The 17,819-nt window shown below is 40.2% G+C and overlaps 1 protein-coding gene across 4 annotated transcripts in view; it reads left to right on the top strand.

Annotated features, from left to right (window-relative positions):
* The window catches only part of prdm5 (PR domain containing 5), a 114,199-nt gene extending 106,177 nt beyond the window's left edge, over positions 1-8,022 (top strand). Inside the window, exons 16-18 of one of the 4 annotated variants that reach the window (XM_073938256.1) lie at positions 3,881-4,709; positions 6,842-7,325; positions 7,455-8,022. In XM_073938256.1, coding sequence (XP_073794357.1) covers positions 3,881-4,045 — 165 coding nt within the window. In that variant the 3' untranslated portion in view covers positions 4,046-4,709; positions 6,842-7,325; positions 7,455-8,022. 4 annotated transcript variants of the gene reach the window in all.
* The last annotated feature ends 9,797 nt before the right edge of the window (positions 8,023-17,819 follow it).

Here is a 17,819-nt window from a genome sequence, read left to right as displayed (position 1 = left end):
CTCACAGCGAGAGACTGAGACTAATAAGTGGTCTGTCGGGGTGTTAAACGTTTCTTCATGCTGTCTAAATAAACCGATGCGAGTGATTTGATGAAGACAGTGGCAGCTGGGAGATTTCTCTCTGCGTCTCTTCATGGAGATCAACAGTATTGAGTGTTCCTGCAGAGATCAACATGATTTATCATGTGAAATAGAGTGAGTGTGTGTGCGTGTCTGTGTGTGCTTGTGTGTGTGTGTGTGTGTGTGTGTTTACTGTATGCATGTGCATGTTAGTGAGTGTGTTTTACAGTGTATATAGCATATGTGTGAGTGTGTGCCTAAGTGAATGTGTGTGTGTGTGTGTGTGTGTGTGTGTATGTTTAAGTGAATTTCTGCATGTGTCTGTGAATGTGTGTGTGTGTGTGTGTGTGTGTGTGTGTGTGTTTGTGTCTTTTACTTGTGTGTGCATGTGATTAAATTTGTTTATGTGTGTGTGTTTGCATGTGTGAGTTTGTGTGTTAAGTATGCATGTGTGAGTGGGCAAATGTGTTTATGTGTCTGTTAACAAGCATCAAATTCTGTGTGTTGCATGTGTCTGTTTGTTTGTGTGTTGCATGTGTCTGTTTGTTTGTGTGTGTGTTTGTGTGTGTGTGTGTGTGTGTGTGTGTGTGTGTGTTTGAGTAAATTTCTGCATGTGCAGGCGTCTGTGTGTGTGTATTTGTGTGTGTGTGTGTGTGTGTGTGTGCATGCAATTGAATATATTTGTGTGTGTATGTGAGCGAATGTGTGTGTGTGTCTGTGTATGTGTGTTTCCATGTGTGAGTTTGTGTGTTAAGTATGCGTGTGTGAGTTGACAAATGTGTTTGTGTGTCTGTGTTTGTGTTTGTTTGAGTGAATTTCTGCATGTGCAGGCGTCTGTGTGTGTGTGTGTGTGTGTGTGTGTGTGTGTGTGCGCATGCAATTGAATATATTTGTGTGTGTGTGTGTATGTGAGCGAATGTGTGTGTGTGTGTGTTTGCATGTGTGAGTTTGTGTGTTAAGCATGCGTGTGGGAGTTGACAAATATGTTTGTGTGTCTGTTTGCATAAGTGTGTGTGAGTGTGTTTACAAGCGTCGATTTCTGTGTGTGTTTGTGTGTATGTTTGAGTTTGTGTGTGTGTGTGTGTGTGTGTGTGTGTGTGTGTGTGTGTGTGTGTGTTGAATGCATGTGAGCGTGCATGTGTCTATATGTATGTGTGTGTGTTGCATGTGTGTGTGTGTGTGCGCATGCATGCACGTTCATGTATGTGTGTGCATTTAAGTGTGTTTGTGTCTATTTGTGTGTGTGTGTGTGCTGCATGAGTGTTCATGCATGTATATGCGTTTGCGCAAGCTGCATGCATGCTTGAGTGTTTATGCCTGTGTTTGTGTGTTCCGCATGCTTGTGAGTGTTCATGTGTGTGTGTGATGCATGGGTGCGAGCGTTCATGCATGCATGCGTGTGTGTGTGTGTGTGTGTGTTGTGGCATCAGGCCTCTGCTTTGACTGCAGGATTGAGCTGAATGTGATTTACTGCTGGGTTTGGCTTCAGTTTGCTAACTGGCTGTTTCTGAGTGTCTGTTTTGTTGGCAGTGCTGTTTCCAACGGTTCTGCAGTGTGTGTGTGTGTGTGTGTGTGTGTGTGTGTGTAAAGGCCTCAACCAGCAGCATATGGCATAGTGAGCAGATCTGAGTCTGCTTTCCAGTGTTCTGGGTTCAGGGTCTGGTGTTTGTGTGTTTGCTCCGCTTTCACATCCTCTCAGCGGCCGCAGGGCATGAAGTCATACTAACACACAAAACACCACAGTAAACAAGGCCAAATCAAAACCTTCCTCTCATGGCCGCTACATGGCTTATGTAACAGAGACACACTCATGGCTACTACACTGCAAAGAGAAAGAGAGTTCGTGTCTTGTTTCCAGTCCAAATACCTCAACATTGTTAAATTCATTCATTCATTTTCCTTCGGCTTGGGCCCAATCCCAACTCTATTTTTGTACCCTTCTACACTACGGCCAATATAGTTCATGTAGTTCCCCTATAGCAGATGTGTTTGGACTGTGGGGGAAACCAGAGCACCCTGAGGAAACCCACACCAACATGAGAACATGCAAACTCCACACAGAAATGCCAACTGGCCCAGCCGGGACTCAAACCAGCAAACTTCTTGCTGTGAGGCGATAGTGCTAACCACTGAGCCACCCCTGCACAATAATGTTAATAGTATAAACTATGGTGGCAAATCAATGCTAATGCAATATTAATCGAGCGCAGCGGTGATGTTTGCGCGCGAGGAGAAGTGAACCGTAAGCAGATTACAGGTAAGGATGGCTGACGTGAAACTGAGATCCCGAAGCGCAAGTGTTTCGAAACACTGCACCGAAGCATGATCCGAAACACCCAGGTCACGTGACTAAAGTGTTTCGAAACACTTGGTCACGTGGCTAAAGCGATTCAAAGCATCGATCATTTCAGAGGCGTTTCAAGACCCGGAGAATCTGCATCTGACTGGCATGATCAAGGACGCAACTGTGTCTTGTATGGCTTAGTGAACTATGCGTGTGCACAACAGATCTGTGTTACAAATTTGTTTTGGGTTCGAATCCCGACTAGTCCAAATACTACAAAATCATGATTTTATATATTTTAATCATGTTACTGTTTTATGGTGTAGTCTAGATAGGATACAGCTACGGATATGCCATCAATTTAGCATCATTTTTGTAACACTGTAAAACAATAATTCATATTTTTACAGTACTGTGATGGGTTTAGGTTTTGGATAGACGTTAATAAAATACAATGGGAAATTTAATTAATAATATAAATAATTATTGTTAACTTCTGGCCACAACTGTATCTGATCTAGCAACAACCCTGTTTTATGAACAAAACAATACAAATTTATTTACAAGGTGTTTATTCGTATGTCAGAGAAATGTTGAAACAAAACGATACAATAACAAAGTATTACCAACTGCTATCAAAGCATTTCAAAATAATTGCTACAGTATGAATTCGAACGCATTATTCCCGCATGGTGGTCACGGACTCTAACCGCTCGTCTAAACCACTTGCAGATTCAGGGCTACAAAGTAGGGTTTCATACCCTAATTTGCTCAACTGTTCTTTGCTGAAGCTGCTTCAGTGAAATACAATTAAAATGACCACTAGGTGTCGCCGTAGAGTGGTGTTTCAAAACGTTTCGAAGCTTCGACACATTTGCTTCGATAGTTTCAGTGTTTCACGAAGCCTCGCTTTGCCCACCACTAATTACAGGTCTACACGCGAGAAAACTACAGCTCGCGAGTGCACAGGGGATCTCCACGCGTGCGCTCAACTGATCCAGCGCGAGAAAACAAGTCCCGCGCGCGCATGTCATCATCTGTGCGCACGATGGACGCTCTCGCGAGCGAGGTCATGCCTACAGCGCGCGCGCGATCAGTTCTCTCCGCTCGCTCGCTGGTTCTTCTCTCTGCTCGCGCGAAACAGTTTGGATTTTTGTCAGTCCTGGGGCGGGACTTGGTGTACTTGTTATCTCTAACGCTATTGGCTAACTGATCGCGCGCTGTAGGCATGACCTCGCTCGCGAGAGCGTCCATCGTGCGCACAGACGTGCGGGACTTGTTTTCTCGCGCTGGATCAGTTGAGCGCGCGCGTGAAGATCCCCTGTGCGCTCGCGAGCTGTAGTTTTCTCGCGTGTAGACCTGTAATCTGCTCACGGTTCACTTCTCCTCGTGCGCAAACATCACCGCTGCGCTCGATTAATATTGGCATCGATTTGCCGTCATATAAACAGCTATGTACTTTTACTTTACATTTAAATTTGACTTGGAAATGTGTGATTTTTTAATGTTATTATTGGCATGTGTGTGTATTTCCAGGTGTGTGACCTGTCCTTCAGTTTAAAGAAGATGTTGATCAGACACAAACTCACCCATAATCCCAACAGGCCGATGGCTGAGTGCTCCCTGTGCCACAAGAAGTTCACCCGCAACGACTACCTCAAAGTGCACATGGAGAACGTCCACGGAGAGACGGAGGGATAAACTACCACACACTACACATGCACACTTAAGGGATCGTTCACGCAGAAATGACTTTCTTTCTCCAGTAGAACACTGCAGTAGTGAACGGTGACAGGTTTATTAGATTGAATTAAACGCATACAAAATGAGTCCAAATCAATAGCCACGGCTTTTGGTGACACACTGAGGTCGTGTGAAGCGAAATGATCACTGTGTGCAAAAAATTGAACATTATTTACAATATTAAACGCTTTGATCTACAGTGTGAATATACTCAGATTGTAGTCTGATTGCTTTGATTACAAGTGTTTGAGCAGGCTGCGGGTTAAAGCTAATGATATTGTAAATAATGTTCAGTTTTTTACACGGAGCGATGGTTTCTCTTCACAAGGTTTCTCTTCTCAGTATGTCATCAGGAGCCATGGTTATTGGGTCAGTGTATCTTTTGGTCTTTGGATTTTCATTTTAGAAATGGATATTAATAAACAAAAACGAGCCGTTTTTTGATTTTCGTTTTCACATTTAAAAGCGAACATTAAAATACGAGGCGTTTTTCCTTTTTATGGTGAAAAACGAAAAAGCTAAGTTAATAAATGATTTGATTTTCATTTTTTATTTTGAATAACAAAAAAATAAAATCACCCGAAAACAAAAACAAATAAAGTCTTGCGTTTTATATTCTGAAGTCAGACGGCCGACTCATTAACGGTGACGCAATGCTGACCTGCTAGCCTACTATAGGCTATTACTTTTTCCCACTGAATAATGTTATAAAAGGTATTTCTTATGATAACAAGATTTTGTTAATACATACTTTCCTCATTGACCTGGTTATATGCAGAAACATTATTGACCATATATGCATTATTTGCATTGCTGAACAGTTTTCTGAAAATCAAGTTTATTGTTAAAATCACTTACACTTTAGGAGTGACAGTACCATTGGACATTCGTTTGGAATCATTGCTCATCTCTCCGTGTTATATTTTATGTACTTTTATGCACTTTATTATTTTAATTTGAAAGGCGTTCAGTGTGTTTCAAAAACACCGTCATATAACTAACTAAAGCTTTTTAATACATGAAGATTTTGAATACATAAATTGAAATAATAAAAAAAATTGCCTATTTCATATATATATATCATATCTATATATTCATATATATATATATATATATATATATATATATATATATATATATATATATATATATATATATATATATATATATATATATATATATATATATATATCATATATATATATATATATATATATATATATATATATATATATATATATATATATATGAAATAGGCAATTTTTTTTAATTATTTCAATTTATGTATTCAAAATCTTCATGTATTAAAAAGCTTTAGTTATAGTCTGTTTTTAAAAGACACAGGATGCTTATCAGGGTGTTTGTGCAGCATGCTTCCTTTCAGATAAAATTCATTGTTCATTTTTATTTTAAAACACTATGACTTATTGAAATGTGCGTAACGAACAACTGTATTAATTCCTCCCTCACTTGAAATGATTCGTGGTCAGACTTCGGGAAGTGGAAGTGTTATGGTTTTAACAATATTAACATTTTCTCTTTCAGAAAGCGTTCAGTAAAGCAACCTAATGCTTGCATGTAATGTCAAAATAAAGATTGTTTCATTTAAAACATGCTAATAAAAAATAAATATGTAGCCTATAACCGGCACTTATATGAGAAATATATCATCTTAATGAGGATAATACGTCTTAACAAAATCCCTTTAAAACAAGCAAATACCTTTTAAAACATGATTAAGTGGAAACAAATAGTAGCCTATAGTAGCAGGGTTTCTGCGAGGTCTTAAAAAGTCTTAAATCTCAAAATCTAAATTTTAGGCCCTAAAAAGTCTTAAATGTATTGAAATATTGTGTTGAAGGTCTTAAATCTTCTTTAAACAGGTCTTAATTTTCCTTTCTTCATGTGTTGCTACCAAATCTGGCCAAAACCCATACAATCATCAACAATCATCTTAATAAAACATTGGTAACACTTTACAATAAGGTTCATTAGTTAATGCATTTACTAACATGAACTAATCATGAACAACACATGTACAGCATTTATTAATCCTAATTGAACATTTACTAATGCATTATTAACATTCAAGTCTGTGCTTGTTAACATTAGTTAATGCAACATGAGTTAACTTGAACTCACAATGAATTACTGTATTTTCATTAACGAACGTTAACTAACATGAACAAATACTGTAGTAGATATGCTGTTCATTATTTGTTCATGTTAGTAAATGCATTAACATTAACTAATGAACCTTATTGTAAAGTGTGACCAAAACTTTAAACTTTTTATTTAAAAAGGTAATATTTAACTTTATTTATCATTATGCTTTAATTATTTTCCTTACAGTAACATTTGTTTAAAGGTTCTCCATGCGTTTACTGCTGACGACACTGACCTGGACAGATTGCTGTGCATATATTTAGTTTATTTTAAAACTTTTAAAACATTTGTTCATTTTTCTTTCATTTTAAAGAAAGTTTATTTATGGATACAACTAGAGCTTGCTTGTTTTTACACAATATATAAAAAAAATATTTTGCTAAAAAATAAAAGGTAAAATATTTAAATTGTTTATTATTATTGTGTTATTAAATGTATTAAATTATGTATATTTTTGATTGGGCAAATAAAAATCTTTTCCATCTGGGCCATTTGAACAATGCTTTAGCCTTCAGCCCTTAATGGGTATAAAATTCCCTTCATAATGGTCTTAAAAAGTCTTAAATTTAACTCTGAGTAGGCTAGCAGGTCAGCATTGTGTCATGGTAAATGGGTCGGCCTATCTAATTTCAGGATATAAAACAAGTCTTTCTTCGTTTTTGTTTTCGCGTGATTTTATTTTTTGTAATTCGTAATAAAAAAATCTAATTTTTTTTTTTTACATTTTGCTTTTTAATTTTTTACCATGAAAAAGAGAAACGCCTCTTATTTCAATATTCGTTTTTGAATTAGAAAACGAAAATCAAAAATTGAAAATAGCCATTTCTAAAATGAAAATCCAACCGAAAGATACACCGACCCAACTGATTTGGACTCGTCCGTATGTGTGTATTTTTACTCTAAAAAACCCTGTCACCATTCACTGCCATTATATGAATCACCAAGAACCATAGACTCAGCTCAAAATCTTCCTTAATGTTCTGCTACAGAATAAAAGTCACCAAATTAGGACATTTTCATTTTTGAGTGAACTATCCCTTAAAGCCGGAGATGTCAAACTCAATTCCTGGAGGTCTGCAGCCCTGCAGAGTTTAGTTCCAGCCCTGCATCAACACATCTATCTGTAGGTATCAAACAAGCCTGAAGGACACAGTTAGTTTGATCAGGTGTGTTTGATTAAGGTTGGAACTAAACTGTGCAGAGCTGCGGCCCTCCAGGAACTGAGTTTGACACCTGTGCTTTAAGCCATGTACAGTACAGTACAATGCTATCAGACGTAGGATGCATACATATATATAGAATCAAAGGATTTAATGTACCTCCAGTGGAATCCACAGATCTACTCAGCTTCATTAAATCAGATTCAACATAATTAAATCAAAGCATGAAAACGTGCAATTATGCAGAACTTCACGAGTGTATTCGTTTATAATGCTCCATTTTCCGTTTGATGTTCGTCTTTTTGTATGTCAATATCAGTTGTTTTGGATTCGCTCAATTGTTGCGAGATGTTGCGTGACCGAAAACACGACGTGCCAATTTTCTACGTTTTTGTTCTTGAAAGTAAAGCCGGTCAGCTGTATTATTTAGTATTTATCGTATATTCAGCGTTCGGGTTTGCATGAGGTTTGCGTTTGATCGCCGGATTAACATCGAGTTGGGTTTCATATTTGATGGAAATGAGCGATTGGATCGCTGATAGCACTAATCTGCTCGGCCTGTTATTTTTGCTGCTTCTCTGGTCAAATAAACATTATTTTCCTTCCCCCGACCCCGTCCCATACATCTGCAGGGCTGTGTAGAACACAGATTTACTTTAGCTAATGATAAACATTTGCTTCTTGGTAAACGGTTGGTGTCGGAGGAATCGGATGTGCTTTGATACTTGATTAGACGTGCTCGGTCGGTGATTGTTCTGTAAAGCTGGTTACCATTGGTTCTAGCGTAATTAAAGCTTTAGTGTGGCTTTGGATAGAGAAGTAATTACTCATTAAGTTCCAGATCCAGAGCCAAATGCACAAATTCTCCCTCTGAACTACGGTAACAAAAACCCTTAAGAAGGACGAATAGGGTAAGAATAGGCATGGATTCAATTTCCTTAAAAGAAATGAGGCTGAAGTCTTCAGTGACGTGTGTAGAGCAAAGTACTGATGAATCTGTGATTGCTAAAGACTTTCCTCCAAATGAAAGATGTACTGGTTGAGAAGAAAGAGCATAAAGGTATGTGTTATGCACTTGTATTCAGCCCTAATGCTGAAGTAGTTGTTGACATCTGTCTAATCATCAAATTGATTTACATTCACATGTTTGTTTCAGTCTGTGCTCAAGTATTGACTTCTCTTCTTTCTCTTCCTCTCGCCTTCGCTCTCTCTGGTGTTAATATGACCTCTTTAGGCATGTGGGAGTGAATTCTTGTTGGATTAAGCATGAAATGGTCTTAATCTCTTTAAAAAAAAAGGAACGAGCAAGAGGGTTTTGTCTTCTTTTTAAAATCGTATCATCTTCCTGGCTCATGTAAAGGGTCTGAAGTGTAAGGGTGTACTCACACTATGTGCAGTTGCTTAGAACCAGGCCAAAGCACGCTCGTCCCCTCTCCCGTCTCCCCCAACGGCCCGCACTCAGGCCTGTGCACGCTTACGTCATTGATGCTGCGCTGTTCAGTAAGCGCTCTCGCTCAGCACAGTGGACATTTCTCTAGTTATATCGCTTTAGACCTTAGGGATGCGGTGACACGCAGTCAGATATTTCGCCGAACAGATCAGCCCCTTTTGACGCTCATAAACAATCAGGCATGTGCACACATAGGGCTCAACCTGTGCAGTGCACATGCCCTTTTTGGTCTTTGATAGAAAGTGCCCTTCCAAAATGATCAAAAGTGCCCCCGCGACACCCCCCGCTCCCTACCGCCCTTCAGTAGGCGCACGACAACACCGCTCTTGAGTACGCCCCAACCCCCCCTTAAAGTACGCGCGCGACAACATCGCTGATCAGAACGCGCGCAACAACACCGCTCTTCAGTACACGTGCGACAACAACATCCCCCCCCCGTTCCTGCACATGCCCTTTGGACAGTCTCTGCACGGCCCTGTAAACAATCATAAAGCCCTCATGCTGCAGGAATTAGGAGGTTTGCTGAAGGTGCAGCTGTTGTGCAGTGAGGGGTTTGCGTCTTTAATAAACAACAGCAGTTTGCGTTCACTGAACAGTAAGAATGACTAATAAATCCATATGAAACAGTCCCTTAAAAGTCACGTCTCACTTTCAGATTCGGGCTTAGGCATGTTTTGCACTCACACACAAGCGTACCGCGCCAAAGCCCAAGTGAACCGCGCTTCAAGTGAGCCCAATTCAGAGCACTCACACTTCTCAAATGATTCAGGAAACGGGCCTGGGCACGGTACAGATAGCATAGTGTGAGTACGCCCTAAGAGTAATGATGCTGTGGGTTCTCCTTGCACCCATCCATTCATGCCTTACTTTCAGTTAACTTTTTTATTTATAACCGTTTTATTCAGCAAACATTATGAAAATATATCTGCAATGGCATTGTAGCTGAGACTAGTTTGATTGAGTCAAGGTCCAGACCTGTCGGGGCTACAGTAAGGCTAAAACGTGAAAAATACCGAATATCAGGATCTAGACAAAAGAGGCCTGAGGCCCAGTCAAGATCTGAAGTGTGTTCATCTGAAGTCTGAGCCAGAACTAGTGTTAAGTCGGAGTCCAGATAAAGACCTTGGACCTGATTTATAAAGTCCTGCACAGAAACCATCATATGTTTAATCTAAGATCCTTTCACAAATCTGGGTTACACACACACACACACACACACAATGATAGTTCTATTATGCGAACTGTATATTGTGTCCTCTACCCCAATGCTACCCCTAAACCCATCACAAGAAACAGTCTGTACTTTTATATTCTTATTCAATTAAGCATGTTTACCCATGAGGACCTCCATTTTGGTCCCCACATTGACACAAGTCCCCATGGGTCTGTGTGTATTCAGGTTTAAGTCTCCACATGGGATATAATCCACTTGTGAAGTTATGACGTATGGAATACTGTTTCCGGGTCCATGTCGCTACTCATTTAAATTGAGAAAATAATCAGTTATGACCACTTTTTATTCATTTTACACATTACAGTAAATTTTATTTAAATCTTGGTGTATACAACAATCTCTGGTCTTCACAGACATCAATATTTTAACAATTTATAAAAACATTATCACTTTCTGGCAATCGAATATTAGGGATGGGTATATATATATATATATATATATATATATATATATATATATATATATATATATATATATATATATATATATATATATACCCATCCCTAATATTCGATGGCCAGAAAGTGATAATAAATGTTTACAAAGCGGTGTAATACTTTTAAAATATATATATATATATATATATATATATATATATATATATATATATATATATATATATATATATTGCAATCATGATTTTTTTAAAAGTATTACACCGCTTTGTAAACATTTATTATTACCATTTGTTAAATTTACCCATTTCCCAGTGATGGGTTGCGGCTGGAAGGGCATCCGCTGCGTAAAAAACATATGCTGCATAAGTTGGCGGTTCATTCTGCTGTGGTGACCCCAGATTAATAAAGGGACTAAGCCGAAAGAAAAATGAATGATCAATAAATCTAGCCATACAGTTTGATAGAGCACTTGGACCTGGATGCCGATTTGCGTGACGTCACACTTAACAAACGGATAACAAGTCCTCCAGTGAACTAAATTAATCACGAATGATCTTGAAACTGTGCTCTGCTGAATTCAGATCTCTGCCTTACAAACACTCCTAAATTATTCTCTTTAGTAAATTAAGTAGCATCAGCTAGTATCTACGGTACAGCCTTTCCTTGAGAATGGCAAAAAACAGGATTTTTTAGGATTTAAGAAATATGGAATTAAGGCTCGAAATCACTTTCCAGAACATTTACCTTCACTGTTCCTCACTGGTACTCCCCATACCCATACACACTGCGGAATCACTAGCAACATTGAAAAGAGAATCTAAAACATATTTTCCTTGAGTCATAATCTTAAAGAAAAAAAAAGAAAAAATCATAATATTATGATAACATAGCTATATATATATATATATATATATATATATATATATATATATATATATATATATATATATATATATATATATATACACATACACATTTATCTTATACAGTGCAGAACATCATTACATGATTCAAGTAATCTGGAGGAATTTCAGTGTGTAAAGGACAAAGGCGAAAGCTTAAACTGAACAACCGTGATCTCCGATCCTTCAGGCGGCGCTGCATCAAGAATCCTCATTCATCTATAAGCGAAATCACCACATGGGCTCGGGACTACTTTGGCAAACCTTTGTCAACTACAACAGTACATAGTTACATCCACAAATGCCAGTGAAAACTGTACTGTGCCAAAAGGAAGCCCTATGTTAACAGTGTCCAGAAGTGTCATCAACTTATCTGGGCTCAGAGGCATCTGGGATGGTCCATCACACGGTGGAGATGTGATCAGAGGAATCAGTAAAAGATCTGGCTGCGGAGGAAAAGGATGTACTTGACTGGCCAGCCTGCAGTCCTGACCTGTCTCCAATAAAGAGTCACATTTTGAAGTGCAAAATGCAACAACGAAGACCTCGTACACTTAAGGCTTCCTGTTTGCAGGAGGAATAGGAGAAGGTGATACCTGAAACACTTCATCACTTGCTGTCTTCAGTCCCTAATTAACTTTTAAGTGTTGTGAAAAGGAATGGCAACATTACAAAGTGGTAAATGCTTCACTGCTCCAACATTCTTTTAAATTATGTTGCAAGAACCAAAATTGAAATGTTTATTTTGAATAAATAAATAAATAAATAAAAAGATGAAGAACACATTATATAATGTTTGTTGCATTGTCTGCAATGAAATACAAGTCAGAGTCAATGTAGAAATCACTACTGTCTTATTTAATTGCGTTGTCCATACTGTCCCGACTTTTTCTGATTTGGGGTTGTACTACATGCCTAAATTTGCAAGAGCAGCAGTTCAACCAAATTCCCACCAAAATATCTTGTGGACTGGAAGAAGCCTGATGAAGGTTTGGGGATTGCAAGATTTACAGCACATCAACATCAAAACCTCTTCTGAAGTGTGAAGTACAGTGGTGGACTCATCATGGTTTGGGCTGTTTTGCTGCCTCGAGGCCTGGACTGCTTGCCACCATCGAAAGAAAAACGATTTCCCATATTTATCAGGACATTTTGATGGAGAAAGCAAGGCAGTTTGTCTGTCATTCACAACTCAACAGACATTGAGTGATGCAACAAGACACCAACCAAATAACAACTTCAACAGAAGAAAATGTTCCTTCTGGAGAAGCCCAGAGTCCTGACCTCAACCTGAGTGAGATGGTTTGGCATGACCTGAGGAGAACAATTCACACCAGTGCTCCCAAGCAAACTGCAGAGCTCAAACGGTTTTGTTAAGAGGAGTGGCGCAAAATTCCTCCTGACCACGGAGCAGGATTGATCCACAACTGCAGGAAGCTTTGGTTTCTCTTGGTTTGTCTGTACGGTGATTATCGGAGACTGCTGAGCAGTTCCTCCAACAAGTTGCTACTTAATTTCACAATTTGTTCCCCAAGAAATATGTGAGATTGAAGTTTCAAACATCCCTCAGATGACTGTTTTCCATTCACGCAGGCCAAAATAAGCTTTAGAAATTGACCAAACTTTCACTAGGAAGTCTAAAATCTTTCTCTTGAGCACTGGGATGGCGGAGGAAGACACTGAACCTGTTGCACTCAGACATGGAAATGATCACCTCAAGTTTTTTTTTCAATGTGCCATCTACCGTTTCCAAACCACTTCAGAGTGTGCACCGCTTCTCTCACACCCTTTCAACATTTCAGCTGGCCCTCAATCACAGATACACACACACACACACTAGTGATGTACTCTGTATCATCTGCATAGCTGTGAGGGCGTGTGTGTGTGTATGAATGTCTTCTGTGGGTTTTTGAAGTGGTGTGTGAGGCTTCTCAATCAGTATCTGGAGCATCCGTTCCAAACTGTGGGATCTTGTGTCCTCTGTTTATCTCCTCAACCTTCCCAAAATGCCTACATTGACGCCCAGAGCTTGGCTCCATTCCCTCGGGAAGGAGTCAGTGCTGAAACCCCCACGGGTGTAACGGAACATCCCGGTCCGCGTCAACCCACGCCGGCAGCTGGATCCACAGCCAACACACTCACACTGACCGCAGACGGCAGGAACGTCCTGGAGTTTTTATTTTATCAGTGGTGGTGATGGAGAACCAGAATCACGGTGCGTACAGCGAGTGTGTGTGTGTGTGTATGTGTTTCTAATTATTCTCTTTATGAGTCTGCGGGTTTCCTGTGCCCCACAGTGGACAAGCGTGTGTGTGTGTGTGGATGGTGACACTGGTCTCCACCCTGACTTCAGGAGTATCATTAACCTCTCACCACACAAACCGTCCAATCAGACGGGACCGCCGTCGCCACAGCAACAGGTAGTGTGGGATGCTTTCCTGACCCGCCGGAATGTAAAGTATGGCTGTCCAGATTGAATCCTGTGGTTCTGGAATCTAAGGAAAAGAGTGTGTTTAATGTGTGTTTGCATGGAAAAACAGGGAGCGGTACCAAGAAGGGAAGCCCAGGCCCAAAACCACAGTGAGGAAGAGAAAAAGAGGCGATAAATCAGAGAGAAATGTACGTTGAAATAAGAGGCGAGCAGTAAATGTTGCTTTCACCTGGAAGCCCCTGGTGGCAGGATAGAGAATAACAGTCAAGGGGTTTTTTAGACAAAGATGTTAAAGTGCTTATTCTGCAGTTATAAAACAAATCATTTTGACTCTAAATTAGGATTGAAAGAGCCCCATGTTGCTAAATGTAATTTTGTAATAACTTGCAACGGTGCTAATTAATCAAAATCCTTGGCAAAAGTAAATATTATTGTAAGCAATTTAATCAATAATTGAACATGAACATATAATAGTCAATAAAATCAGCAGGTGTGTATTAACAAGTTTAACAATTATTTAATCTTGCTGACTAAATGGAGAGAGGATGATCACCCAGTTTAATACTTAATTTATTTGTTTATATTAATTTTGAACAAATATACGATTGTAAACAAAAAGATGACATTTAACAAAGTCGGCTTAGTCCCTTTATTAATCCGGGGTCGCCACAGCAGAATGAACCGCCAACTTATCCAGCAAGTTTTTACGCAGTGGATGCCCTTCCAGCCGCAACCCATCTCTGGGAAACATCCACACACACTCGTACACTACGGACAATTTAGCCTACCCAATTCACCTGTGCCGCATGTCTTTGGACTGTGGGGGAAACCGGAGCACGTGAAGGCAGGGAGAACATGTAAACTCCACGCAGAAACGCCAACTGAGCCGAGGTTCGAACCAGCGACCTAGCGACCTTCTTGCTTAGAGGCTACAGCACTATCTACTGCCACTGCCTCGCCCCGACATTTAACATCCTCACACTAAATATAACAACTAAAATAATCACGTTGTTGAGCCTTCATACATACACAGATCCTTGCTGTGTGTATGTTTAGCTTTTCACTTATGAGATTGTATTTCACCAACATGGCCCACGCCACACTTTAAGCTAGACTTTACTGTAGAGATGTAGGGATGGTAGAAGAACTGTGGGATGAAGGGGAAGGGGAGTAAGAGGATCACTGGTAATCAGATGGTAAGTTGATCGGGCGTCCTTCTATGCCCAAAGATTCAGAGTGGGGGTACTGTCTCTGTAATAGTTTGGCAGAATGATTAGACCCCCAATCATGATCTTCGATTGGTCTCACACAGTCACATGATGCTATTTCTCAGGTCAGAGTTCACCAAGCTTGAACTTTGCAATGCAGCGAACTGCAAAACCTGTTGCACGAACTTGCGTTTCCTGTCTGTCGCATTCGCTTGCATATGAATAGAAGTCTATGGGGCAATAAGTGCAGAGTGAACGCGGCTTAATGGAGAGATTCACAAACTGATCCTTTAAAGGGTCATGAAACACCAAAACACACTTTTTGAGCTGTTGACAGTGGTATATGTGTCCCACACTTCTAAAAACACTATTAGGACACCTATATTTCACTAAAAAGTGTAAATTGGTTGTTTTTGCGTTATTTCAAGCAAATTCCTACTTCCGGTTTGAAACGAATTTTTGATGCTGCGTCACGGTCATGACATAATAGCGTGTATTCCAGCGTGCAGACTGGACGTCTGTGCCAGAGTGAGTCTTATTACGTCTTACAGTGTGATGCATTAATGCATGAGTAAAGCTTGGTTCAACCCAATCAGCGCGCTCTATTGTGCAACTTCATTAATATTCATTACTGTCAGAGTGTTTAGACGACAGAGACGCCACGTTGTGTTGGCAAAACAAGCGTGAAGTGTTGCTTTTATAGTTTGCTGCCGTTAAGTTTCGTCTTCATTTTCTCTATGTGAGAGCTCAGCTGGAGTCACGTGTGGATTAACAGTGTACGCGACACTCGACAACAATAAATACGTGTCTAAGGAGGATTATTGTTTACCTGAGAGCTGTTCTCATCTGCAAACGCTGAGATCCGGATTCGCTTGTAGTCTCCTCTTAATAAAGACGCGGCTCTAGTTGCTGGTGATTGTCCTGTCTCTACAGATTTGGTAAGTGAGCGACCAGTGCTCTTTGTTTATTCAGTTTGTTCGTATCTAACAAACTATTGCACCGAGTGTAAACATGTTAGCACCACAACCAAACTTTAACCTCGTGTAGGGTTTTTACCGCATTTAGTGACCGGAATAACACACGCGGCGTTCTGACACTACCTGCCGTGTGCATCTAAGTTTCCGGGAAATGCAGAGGTTTTTTTTCTCTCATTCGCCGCGCGGTATCAAACATTGCATGAAAAATACACGCTTAGAGCAGTTCCTCGAATCAAATATCTCATTTGTCGCGAGGGGCATGAATGAATTTCCTGAATGAAAGAGCCAAACTGCAGTTAAAGTCCACCATTTAATAATTTGGCAAATAATTCGACTACAGATGTCCATGTAGGTTAAACACCATCACTTTCTCCTGTGTGTGTGTGTATTTTGACTCTCGCGCGTGCCCAAATAGACACTCCCACACCATCCCACTTTAGTTCCTCTGACACTCCCCCCTAAACAGAGCTGGACACGCCCACTTTTCTGACTTTTTCCAAAGTAAAGGTGTGAAAACACCCTGCTGAAACGAGGGGGTTTCATGGCCCTTTAATGTAAAATAAGAGAGACATACAAAATGTGCAGGACGGGAAGTCCTAGGACTGGAATTGTAACCACTGCAGTAGAGCAGTGGATTCTCGTCCATGTACCTGGATCCTCCCAGCACTGTATGTTTTGCATGTCTCAGTCAAACACACCTACCTCAACTCATCATCTCATTAGCGGAGACACCAGGACCTGAAATAGTTGTGTGAGGCAAAATGTGCTGCCCAGGGGGACTCAGGAATGTGGTTGAGAACTACTACACCAGAGAAAATTTGGGATATGCTGGCAATGGAAGATATACCTAATAAAGTGGCCAAGAATTTTAGGTTATCACCGCAGCACTCTATTATTTATAGAGGTATCGTGGGCTGCTGTATGTGTTTGTACGTTAAGCTTGATGAGACGTGATAGCTTGATCTCAGGTCTCCTCATTACTTCCACATCATCGACTCTCTCTCTCTCTTCAGATCTTTCCAAACAAAAACCCAGCCTCAAATATGTCTGCTAAGACAATTACATCAGCAGAGAGATGGAGAACACACACCGCTAGTGTCCTTCATCCAAACCATTCTTAAGGCACTTTCTCCACGGCGCTGCGTCAAGCCAAAGCAAACATTTATCCTGACGTTTTCCTATGGCTGTGTGATTTTATAGTGCCTCCGTGTCTAGCCAAGCATTGGGGAAATTTGTGAATTCTTCTCACTCAGATCCATTTTCGTCTCATAAATAGGTGGAAGCTTGATTGCCGTCTTTTACGAACTAGGCAGATTTGAGTGAGTTGCTTACATTTTTCTACAAGTTTTATCTCTCAGGACTTGAGTTGACAGGCCAAGCACATAATCCCAGAGTCGGGATTCCAGGCTTTCATCCTTCTGCAAAAGAAAACACAGCGCACTGGAGTTCTTCAGCCCATCGTACCCTCAGGAAAGCTGAATGAGGAGGCAGTGAGAGGAACACATGGCCAGCCTGCCGCTCCGAGGATTATTAGTGGTTGCTGGAGAGCCCGACATTCCCGTTCTGAGGGAATTCCAACTCCAAAGAGCAACAATTTAATTCCGCTCTCTTGGTCCGTCTCCAGTGAACGCAAGGCGGTTTATTCTAAACCTACACAAACACATCTCGCAACGTTCCCCACAATAAGGGAGGACAGAGAGTGAGTGTGTGTTTAAAAGTGTCAAAAGGGAATTCAGCAAAGAGCCAAATAGGGGGAAATGATAGAAACACGTTGATTGAATTTTATAATATCCCTCTGGTAACGGC

The sequence above is a fragment of the Danio rerio genome, chromosome 23 (genome assembly GCF_049306965.1).
Source record: "Danio rerio strain Tuebingen ecotype United States chromosome 23, GRCz12tu, whole genome shotgun sequence".
In the NCBI taxonomy this organism is placed as follows: domain Eukaryota; kingdom Metazoa; phylum Chordata; class Actinopteri; order Cypriniformes; family Danionidae; genus Danio; species Danio rerio.
The sequence above is the reverse complement of the archived record's forward strand: the minus strand, read 5'-3'. Positions and strand labels throughout refer to the sequence as shown.